This window comes from Colias philodice, chromosome 24 (genome assembly GCF_061535455.1).
Source record: "Colias philodice isolate Cphi_HAF_F1 chromosome 24, ilColPhil1 Martin Lab GWU primary, whole genome shotgun sequence".
Lineage (NCBI taxonomy): Eukaryota > Metazoa > Arthropoda > Insecta > Lepidoptera > Pieridae > Colias > Colias philodice.
Window position 1 is genome coordinate 5,892,698 of NC_143109.1, and position 12,330 is coordinate 5,905,027.

The 12,330-nt window shown below is 32.6% G+C and overlaps 1 protein-coding gene across 1 annotated transcript in view; it reads left to right on the forward strand.

Moving 5' to 3' along the window:
- Positions 1 to 3,240: 3,240 nt before the first annotated feature.
- ClC-a (chloride channel protein 2) overlaps positions 3,241 to 12,330 on the forward strand; it is a 64,110-nt gene continuing 55,020 nt past the window's right edge. Inside the window, exon 1 of the mRNA XM_089710346.1 lies at positions 3,241 to 3,572. Within this exon, the coding sequence (XP_089566472.1) occupies positions 3,504 to 3,572 (69 nt within the window). The 5' untranslated portion in view covers positions 3,241 to 3,503. The remainder of the gene's footprint in view (positions 3,573 to 12,330) is intronic.

The window sequence follows — 12,330 nt, forward strand, 5'->3', positions numbered from 1 at the left end:
AAACATAATAAACAATTTCTGATTTAAAGAACTGACGTCGCTACAATTTTGTGTCAATAAACCTTTTTTCTTTTTAAATACCAGAGACGTTACTCTAAAAATCGAAATCAGACATCTAGAATCGAATGCATTGATTACTTGGGAATAAAAATTATCATAAATTATTGACATGTGTTTCAAGTCCGATTGACAAATGTTTCAAGTCCGTATCGATTAATTCACTTTAATCGATGTTTTTATGCAGGTTACCACCCTATGAAGATAAAATTGATAGACGTCAAATGTTGCCTATTAAATTGGCTCCACTATAGGTAATGTCTCCTTTGTATATTGTATTATAATTTATACTTACTGTCTTGTTGGTAAATTGATTAAAAGGGCGTTGAACCGAGGAGTCTTGGGTTCGATACTTGGATGAGACTCGAGACTAATGAGAAAATGTCGCTCTATTATAAGAAAGAATAAAAGAAAAAAAAAACAGAGACATGCTGATACGGGTCTGAAATGTTTTTATCAATAAGTCATAATCTCTTCATCATGTGCCAAGAGCCAAGATTCTTTCAGAAATCAAGCAAAAATCTTATATTTTTCATTTATAAGTAACTAGTACCTACTTAACAAAAGTTACACTGTGTAGGTATATGAAATTAAAAATAAATATTTTGCCGTATTCATTCACAATTACACATTATTAGGTATAGGTACCTACTTATGTCTTCAAAATCTATATTTTTTTTAAACATTTCCACTTGATGTCAATCTTCATTCCAATTTAAAATAATTAAGATTGATGATGATGATTTGATTCATAAAGATCAAAGTTTAAATTATTTACGCGATCGTTTTTAGTTTTGAATCGTCATTGCAATACCATCACGTCATGGAGAAAGGCTACGCTTTTGGTAACTTTGAATCTTGCCAAAGAAGTTTCACTTCTGACACGTGTGCTCCGCACAGTTTTAATATTTACTTATACAAGAAAATTCGCGTGTATTAATAGTCGCGGGTATAAGTGGGTATAAGCTATATTATACCCTTGTATTGACAGTTTGAAATGATCTGCAAATACTCTATTATCTATTTAAATTCAATGAACCTTTAAGCAAACTATGTTCTACTTACAATAATTACATGCCTGATGCAAGGCCTAATACAGATAACAAATAAATAAATGAACAGAACAAATATACTGTATTCCTCATGTTCGAGTAATATAATGGATTAAAAGAAATTAGAAATTAATTTATTAAATTAAATAATTCATGTATTTAGCAATGAAAATATTTATTCGCGTTAAAAAGTAGGTAGATATACTTACTTTCTTAATTACTGTTTTATGTTTATCTTCGCTATTTCCATAAAATGAGAGAAACAAACTGCAAACATTCACACTTTCGCATTATTATAATATTAGTTGAGAAAAGAATTCACGATAAAATGACTAGAGAATTAAGGAAATAGGTAGGTAGGTAGTAGTAGCACAGATTAGAGAATAGTTACTTCGTAACAGATACATCACTTCCATACAAAAGCTAAAATACCTACGCTATATTTACCTACAAAATGCGCCGCAACTCGGCTGCAGTAAGAAATGTACTCTACGAACACGCACCGAGAAGCAAGTTTCCCGCGCACGCCGCTTGATTGCGTCATCAAACGAAAACTTTAGGGTTGTACCGAGCGCGTAAATTAAACACAGAGTTGCTGAAACACTTAATTTTTTATTGTTAATTATATTTGTTACATTATACAATAAAAAAATGAAATCTTATTGATAGTAGTTGTTTCCTTCGGTTTCACCCGCGTGGACCCGCTATATATTGTGTCTCCTGGATAAAAAGTAGCCTGGTAGGTTTGTGAGTTTCTTTGTTACTGCGTGGCTCGGGGGCTGCTGACTATAGGTATGGCTGAGATTTACGGGTTCACGGGTAGAGGGTTCATTCGGGTGAAACTGCGGCCACAAGACCAATACAGATAAAAATTATATGTGCTTTAATTTTATGAAATGTTGTATGTATGTCGCAATAACCGGGCATCTTGGTAGCGAGCGCGGGAAACGTGACGCGGGTGCGCAGTCTCGCGTGTGCCAACCAACTGCCGCTTGGGTCGGTACCGACCTACTGTGCGGTAGGCACATATAGCGCGACCTTGAGCGAGTGACGGAGGCCTGGTAGTAGTGTGCTCCATTTTCAACGTCTTTGAAAATGGAACATCCAGGAACATCCCGTTAAAAATGTTAGTTCTCAGAACTCAGAACGCTACATTTTCCCGCCAAACGAATACTAATTTATGACTAGCAACACTGATTCGCGCCAATTGTAGACTGCAATAAAACTGTATGCATTGATAAACCACGGATATATTATTGAAACAATAGTCCACTGTACTTGAACTTTTTGTTTTCGCTTAAATACATAAAAATAATAATGGCCATTGTAGTTACTTAGACTTTGTTCAACACTCATTGCTGTGTATTGTGTATTTAATGAATGCAATAATATGCGATTATATTTTACTAGATAGGTACTTACTTAATGAATATTCCAATAAGAAATTAGCCCTATGCATGATTCCTGTTGACATGGTCTTTGGTAAGAGTAAAATTGATATTAGTTTCCTAAATCCTAACATTAGTAGGTAGATAGCAATAAGTAATAACAGTCGTCTACCTACTTCTGTAAATTTTTCTTATACATATTGTACCTAGTACCTACGTACGTACAATAATTATTGACTTTGAATACTATCGTTTATATAGGATAGGTTATAGGATATTTTTTTTTATCTTGAAAGTTGAAGCACACAATGACTAGAAAATAATGTATTTATGATATAATGGAAGAAAACAAATACTTACGTTGGATTATTATTGTCACATGATTTTTTGCGATTACCAAATGTTGCGATAATGCCTTATCAATACAGGTTTAATAAAAATGAATTGAACACGGAACGAAACACCGTGATAGAGGCTGTTGGTCAATCGCATTTTACCTCTGTAAGCGATGTCTTCCTACTGCAGATAAAGAAAAATACTTGTAATTCTCTATTATTCACGAAAGGAAGATAGCAATATCTTTACAGACACAAGAATAATATTATCTGAGATTTAATCGTAAAACATTTCGAGTTCGAGTTCACGGTCGATCGCAAACGCAATACGAGTATGAACTTTATTTGAAACGTCTCGGGACTCGAGCTGTCACTTTGATTTTATTTGTCAAGTGTCAGTCGGTCAGTACGCGGCACGTTATTTGAACGTGTTAAGAGTTTCCTGTTACCGCTCGGCCAATTTGCATGAAATCGCGTTTATTCAATTACAAAATAATTTAAACACAGTGTATTGTGAATAGGGAGATGGTTGTAAGTGGACGGACACACTGCGAGTGAGTCAAAGCCGGTTAAGTTGAAAAAAAAAACGGTACAAATTCGCAGACGGGAGTGCAAGTTTGTTTAAAGTTTTGTTATAGTTAATTGTGTCTCGAAAAAGTGTTTCTGTGACGATGAAGGAGCTCAATGGAAGGGAAGAAACCTCCGATGATGAGTCAGGGTTGGGCTATCAGAATACATTGGTAAGCACTATGTAATACTTTCTATTTTCTAGAAAATTGCAAGTTCGTAAACATCGCGGACGCGGGGTCGGGTTTCATTTACCGGAATTAATCGTTTACACTAATTTAGAATTGTGTTCATTAATTAAATAATTTAAAGTATTAGTTTTCATATACATGTGAGGTAATAAAATTATTTATTCTGCTAGTTAAAAAACTATAAAATTACATATTATGCAGTGTTGTTATATGTTAATAGGGCAATATTTCCAGATAAGTCTGCTCTGAATATTTATATTGTACCTATTATAACCTACTTTAAAAGCAATAAACATGAGATTTTTTATGAATTGAAAATGAACATTTTAAATAATTATAACTTTATATTATAAGTCATATCTCTGACTCTAATATTACACATAATAAGTTATCAAATAATACTTACTCAAGTTTAATATATTTTAGACTCATAATAAATAATACCTTCATGATGTAACAACATTCATAGGAATTAAAACAAGTTACAATATAGGAAGGTAGCTAAGTAGAAATACTTATAAAATACCATTCCATAGACTATAAATATAAAACTATTTTGAATCTGTATAGCTCAGAAATCTCTTATCAATTCAACTGATAAGGCTAAATTAATTAAAATGGATAATTAATTATTAAATACATTTGAAAATGTTTTAAGAACCATTATACAATAAAGATATTATCATAACACAAATTAGGTATTGCTATCATTTATTAAACAGTCATTGTATGAATTATGATAATATTTGTATGTGCTGGTCATACTGTATGTTACTTTGTACTTGATATAATATGAACTACTTAAAACTTATGTTTTTGTAGTAATTACTACTACTAATACTACCTACATTATACATATTATTTGAAATAGTTTTTAATACTTAAATCTTCCATAGATTTTCTTATAGTTAAGAAATAATTTTACAAGTATGTTAAGTTTATGTTTGAAGAAAATAGAAGGGATACCATTAAAATTTATTATTAGTTTAATTGAATTTTGATGTTTTTCTTTGTGTCATTGAACTTAGTTACTTTATATTTCTTTTGTTTAAACATTTTTTTTTAATTCTGCAACAATTATTGTATTGCCTGCAATAGTCTCGCAATAGAATTTGCATTTTTATACAGGACACTGTCATATCCACAGATAGGAATCTGACATCCTAACATATGGACGGTGTTGCTAGCTTAGAATATTAATTTAAATACTTACCAGTACATTATTTATTCATAAAAAACGATTATTTAGTTTTATGTGAATCTTGAATTTATTAATCATAGAAATCATACAGAATAAAACCTTTTTTATTTTATTTATAGTTAGTAGGTTGTGTCATGATTCTTAGAAATCGGAAAAATGCGGCGCTCGACTTTTTCCCACAACTACATATTTAGATAAATAAATGGCACACCTAGAAACTGTTGTCATTTGTATTGTAATAATTCTAATCTTTAAGCAATGTGAATAATGTAGGTATATGACACACATACCTTAGAACCTACTTGCGTGCGATATACCTACGTAGAATTATTAATTTATTTGATAACATGGCACCTAACTATAGGTATGTATAAAAGAAATATGTTTCCGAAATTACTCCTGTAAAAAAAAAATCATCAACTTTTTATGACAAGATGGCTTTAGATCGAGGATACCGCTTAGGTACAAACAAAATGAAAAAGAATTGAATAACGAAAATACGCGAATCCACGGAATGACCTTCTAGAATTACAAATCTCTTTCCCCATAAAGTACCTACTTAAGTTTCAAATATCCGGTCATTATGTACCTAAGTCGTCATTTCCTTTCCAATTATTACCTTGATAAAATCAAAAAATTAGCTATACGTACATGTATTTATCGAACGATGAATTCACTTGTAGCTTTATGGACCCTCTTCACAATGGGCAGCGTTGGCCCAACAAATAATCGTCGATGTTTGTCTCCATTACGGCGATTACGAACATCTACAGGACGCGACGTCGGCCGATCATAGACTTTTAGGCCCTCTACACTATCGTGATTGCCTCTACTCGCCCAATGCTGCCCAGCATGAAGAGGGCCCATTAGAATTAAGATTTTAAACACTAACGGTCTTACTTATAAAATGTTACCCATTCGCTAAGCAATGGATTAGTTATTGCAATAACCTGTCTTGTTATTATGAATGACGTTTCATGTGAGCAAGAGCAGGACACAGCTATGGTAGGAAATGGTTGAAATTTATCCATTGTTTAACTTTTTATAAGTAAGGCCTAGAAGTGTGGCCATCGTAACCTTAAGCAATATACTAAAAAAAAATAAACAAGAAAAACCCTGAACACATTGAAAAGTGTTTATCCAAATGTTTTCCTTCAACATTCGTGTGCATTTCTATCAAACATGTTATGAAACAATGACAACTTATACTAATGTTTTAACTTTTAAGAAATAATTAGGTACCATTTATTTGAAAAACGTGATCTTTGTGTTATTACGCCGATCTAAAATACAAAGGTCTCTGGTCATGTACTTTATTATATTGTTAGGTAACTAGTAACTTCAGGCACAGAATAATAACTAGTAGCTATAGCTACTTCAGGGTTTATTATATTATCTATTCACTCGTGTATAGGTACTAGGATAGTGGGATCGCTCTGAAATTAGACCTTTTCATTCTATCTACCCTAAATTTTATAGCACTTATCACTATGAAATAAACATTTCACAAGTCTGTATTGTATTACGATAACTATTACACATAAGGTACTTACTAGCTGTACCGCGCGGTTTCATCCGCGGATGAATGCGCACGAAAAATCAAGTATTTCTATACCATGTGTTGTTCTGTAAAATTTCACTCAAAGTAGGTACAGTAGTTAAAACTAACTAACACAAATTCACCCGCACAAACTTTCGCATTTACAATATGTCAGTAGGTATGTTTCATATAATTAATATGTATTATAACTATAGTAAGATATGTTTGATCGCAATATGAAGACGAAAGTTTATAAAAATACATACCACCTGGAGTCTAGAGAGCTAGTCTAGAATATATTTAGCTTAGATTTAGATTTAGCATCCTAATATAGCACAGTTATAATTTTCAGCAATTTGAAAAACAATCGGATAATCTACATAAAGCGGAAATAAACGGGGTCGTAGGTATTTTAGCGATTAGCTACTTATGTATTGGTGTTTTATTTCAGCTTATCAAAGGATTAAGGTAACATCGATTTTAATTAATCAGCTACTGGTGTTTTGTTATTTTAATTAAAATTTTACGAACAATTACGTTTCGTTTTTTTATTGTTATTTCCGTTTTGTTTGTTTACGTTTTGTGATTAAATTGATAGTTAGGATGTACTTACTAAATATAATTTAAATAATATGTATTTACGTAAATTTAACTCAACACTACATTTATGTAGGTTTTTTGCTGTCAAATTAGGTATTTTACCATTTTATACCGTACTTATATTTAAGACTATTCTAGTAAATCTCGAATGCAAAGCACAATTTTTTATTTTATATTATAACTGGTATAAATATGGTCAACCTTACAGGAATGTAATCGTAAATTTCCTGATGATGACCTAGACAAAAAAAACTGATGTTTTATATTCTTCCTTCCTAGTTAAAAACTAGCAAAATGATATACATAGCAAGTTAGCCTTACTTTAAGAGCCTAATTCAGTAATTTTACAGATTATTAAACAAACTTTAATTATACTACATACGTAGGTATTCTTTTTATGAAAGCAAACTACCTATATACCTATATCGGGTATTATCTTTAAACTAGCTTTCCGCCCGCGGCTTTGCCCGCTTTGTCTAAAACATAATAAAATATTATATAGGTACTAATCCTTCCTCTTGAATCACTCTATCTATAAAAAAAACCGCATCAAAATCCGTTGCGTAGTTTTAAAGATTTAAGCATACAGGGACATAGGGACAGAGAAAGCGACTTTGTTTTATACTATGTAGGGTAATTGCGCCTGTTCGCGTCCACTTAGTGCAGTTGGAAACTTTGAAGGAGAAAATAAAAATGTGCTAGAACAAATTTCAACTCAAAATTTATGTAACGTGTTCATTACATAGTCTATTTTAAGATTTACTTTCAATTGTGTTGGAAATATCATGTGGTTTTTATTTATCTAGACAAATAGCAGAATTAGGCGTTTTACCCAGTTCGCGTCCAAAAATTCCAGTTTGCGTCCACCCGTGGACGAGTTCGCGTCCACCAGCTTAGAAAAGGAATTAAGAGTGTATTGGGTGATATTTTATCAGATAAATGCAAATAAAAATTAGATTTTAATAAATTATTTATTTACGAATATAGTTATTTAATAAAAACTGGCCAAATGCGAGTGGCACTCGCACACCGAGGGTTCCGTATTAACCTGTTTTTTTTTATATATTTTAACTGTAAATTATTATTTTTTCAATATTTCCCTTATTTGTGCTATAAGACGTTGCTTCGTACCAAACTTCAAGTGTCTGTGTTCACGTAAAGTACCCTGTAGGTTTTGATTCCCTTGCGAATGTAGAAATTTGCGAAAATTTGCAGCATAAACGGCTGTATCTTTTGATTGCTTTGGTTTATAAGTTTGATTTTTTCACTGCTTCAAGGGACCGTAGACTTGAGTATTCAATATAAATTTCAGCTTTATACCTCCACGCGTTACTGAGAAAAAGGGTCTTGACAGAAAGACAGACCGGCAGACGGACATACAGACGGACGGATATCAAAGTGATCCTACAAGGATTCCGGTTTTTCCTTTTGAGGTTCGGAACCCTAAAATCAACATATTATTAATATAATTCCCTGTAAGGAAACTGGAAAAACTTATTTATATTTATCTTCTCATCAATAATAGAACTAAAAATTAACAAAAAACAAAGTTACGTTATGTAAATAAATAATAATCAGTTCTATTAAGATTACCTACCTACCCTATTTTTTAGTTTGTAATGAATTAAATTTCTTTTTTGTTTATACATATTATTTTCTTAACCACAGACTTATTGACTCTCATTCTCAAAGATACTAGTCTCATTCTTAGAATACCCATTTTAAAATGAAAAAATAGCATAAAAATTAGCTAATTTGAATGAAAATTTTAATTATCAACTTGTAGTCTTTGTCAAAAATTTACAATCTATTTTAAATTACATATTTTAACAAACAATTCATTGCTACGTAATGAAAAACAATGTGGACGCAATATGTTCTATTGTTATGCACTATAGGTATAGTTTGCGCCCACCGTGGACGCAAAATGGAAGTTGTACAAATTCGGTGTAGTAATTCGCGTCCACCTTATTTTAGCTATTAATTGTAAAACAAATTAGCTGATTTATAATCCATACTATTCCATGTTTTGTTAGCAAAGTAAAGAAACAGTTACATATTCAAAAATTCACATTTAACAATAAGATACTTACCGTCAAACGCGACGCTGCGCACTATTTTTTTCTCAAAATCCCGCGCGTTTTAGCTTTCTCGTTTAATAGCCAAAATTAAATATTTTTTTTAAATAGGATAGGCGGTGCGCAGGCATATTTTGAATATGTGTGCATGTCTCTTATACATTGAAGTATTATCGGAAATTTTTCGTATTACAATTTTACTTAAAGTATACTTATTTTCGTGAATTTTCTAAAGGATATCCGCAAAATGGACGCGAATAGGCATGTGGACGCGAACAGGCGCAATGACCCTACTATGTAGTGATTCAGTGATTGTAAGTGGTACTATAAGGAACAATAGGTATACTTTATGTAGATTAAAACAGAATTGGTAATATGGAACCACTGTTTGAACTCATCAGTGACTAGCGTAATTGGATTGCATTCTAAATTGTATGCTTTGTTTTGAAATATGTTTGTTTTAGAAACACAAATAGGTACATGTGAAAATGATCTATTTTTCAGATACTTTTTGGAGTGTAAAATAAAACAGATACGGCCTTACTAATAAAAAGTTAAATTTCTACCATTTTCTACCATAGCTGTGTCCTTTTTTTTATTATTATTAAGTGGGGAAATCTTGCATAGCTACCCACGACCTCCGGGGAAAGGGCCGTGGGTTAGGATTCCTACCGACCAAAACCCCACTGTGTTCCGTCAAGCCGCATCAACGACGGGGCCACGGGTATAGGTAGAATTCTTCCGTGACCACCATAGCTGTGTCCTGCTCTTGCTCACATGAAACGTCAATCATAAAAAGAAGACAGGTTATTGCAATAACTTAATCCATTGCATAGCGAATGGGTAAAATTTTATTGGTAAGACCGATAATAAATACTTGGTGGATTATAAAATGAAGTACCCACCTAAGCAAACATGTTTTGTATTATTTATTTAATTATATACTTATATTATGTAGTTCAAAATGTAGTAGATTATAATTTATAGCCTCCAATCTCCTATCCTGTACACAAAAAAAAATTGAACTAAGTACGTCTAATACACCAGATAAATCATATCACATTCGATTCAGTATTTATTAATTAATTATAAACCATTGAGCCCCAAACGGCCCGATCGGTCCACGACACAATAGATTTTCTATTGTGCCTGTGATTCCGGGGCCTGAGTTAATAAATGAATAGTAATTTTATTGATTTATTCGATAGAATATAGGCATTAGGCACTATAGTGTACACTGTACATATAGCATGCTGTAGGTACCGACATACCTTTATATACATACATATTTAATACGTTGTAATCAGTGCTCTGTACTGCATACATTTCTTCTGAACTTGAATTATATTTTATTACTAGCTTTCCGCCCGCGGCTTCGCCCGCTTTGTCTAAAACATAATAAATTATATACTAACACCTTCCTCTTGAATCACTCTATCTACTAAAAAAAAACCGCATCAAAAGCCGTTGCGTAGTTTTAAAGATTTAAGCATACATAGGGACATAGGGACAGAGAAAGCGACTTTGTTTTATACTATGTAGTGATAACATGCGGTTTTAAATCTCATTTCACAATGTTAAGTCATCATTCATAGATATTTAACGTGTAGGCACAAATAAAATTGTGACTAAAAACAACCTCTCAAATCTTCGTCTCCACAATTGGAATTGTTTAAAAGCTAAATATATTTCAAAGTGTAATTTAATCCTCCACTGAATACAAATACAAGAATACAATTACACCACAAAAACGATCAACAAAGCAGTTATATTTAACTGCTCGTTTAAAGATAGCAAAAAGGTTAAAAAGCATTCACTAAGGAGTGACCTAGCGCTACTCCTTTTCCTTGAGGTAAATATATTGGTTTGTTTCAGTTATGTACCAAGAATTCATAATTAAATAGATACGCAAGGTCATTCGTATATTGACGACTAGAAATCTGTACCTATTAAAATTATAAAGCTGAGGAGTTTGTTTACTTGATCGCGCTAATCTCAGGAATCACTGGTCCGATTAGAAAAAATATTATTACTGTTAAATAGACCATTTATCGAAAAAGGCTAAAGGCTATATTATATTTTATCATCACGCTAAGACCAATAAGAGCGTGGCAATGCGGGTAAAATAATGTGTACCTACTGAATTTTCTAAAGATTCTTATTGATTATTTTCATGAATAAAACTGCAATTAAATCAAATCCAATTCAATGCAGTTAAAGTAAATATTGTTTAACAACAAAATTTACGTCACGCTGTTAAATTTGCTGTTTCATTTTACCGCAAATATTGTTATTTAGATAAGTTTTATAATGACTGTACGTTTGCTTTTATTCTATGACGCGTCCATTTTACTATATGGATAAACGTTTTTTATTATAAAATGCATAGTTTTTAGAGACTACCCTCCACGTTTCATGATAACATTTAAATATATACCTAGTTGCTTATTAAATAGAATGCAGATTTGCTAAATGCATCGCGATACATACATTTGAATGCAGATGAAAATTGCTAGATATAAGGTCGGATTTTGATATCAGAAGAAACAATAATAATAAATAACTGTCTCCATTTAAATGTATTGTTTTTGGTTCGTATTTTATATTACAAAATGCTAGCAGCAGGGGTACGGAAAATTCTATATTCCATAGACCATAAGTACATGAAAATCCAACCTCAACTTGGTATCTCTACAACGACACGGCCTAGCTAAGAAACAACAAAAAATATACGATGATTCATGATAATTTTTTTTTCACAAATGTGATTAATTGAAGATTTTTTGTACGAACAGGAAAAGTTAATACGTGTTAAAAATCGGTGATTAGAATCGCAGTCGACATGTCTAAGTGTAAAGTCCATGAGGAAAAGTTTCAAGTACGAATATTTGCTTAGATTGAAGGCTTGCCTGCGATCATTGCCTTTTTACCAATGATATTATAAGTAAAAAGATGTAGGTAGTTAGGTTTTTATTCATTAGCGCTTCGGGAGTGACACTTCGAAATGTGGCTAGTAATAGTAAGCCACAATTTACATCAGTTGTCTCTTTTTCGCTCACTATAGTTGAATCATGCCATCTTCCTTGTGTGTGTCTAACGTCTGTCTAAGAGCGGGGGCACACGATGCGTTGCGGCGCCGCACCGCAAAGATTTCACCGTGTCAGTGGGCACACGAGCGGTGCGGCGCCGTAACGTTGTTATGTCGCAGCGGCGTCGTAGCAGGGTTGCACAGCGTGTCCTTCCTTGTGATGCAAAACAACTGAGCGGTGCCGCTCCGACGTCGCACCGCATTCACCCCTCCCCGCCTCGTCTTGGTGGTTA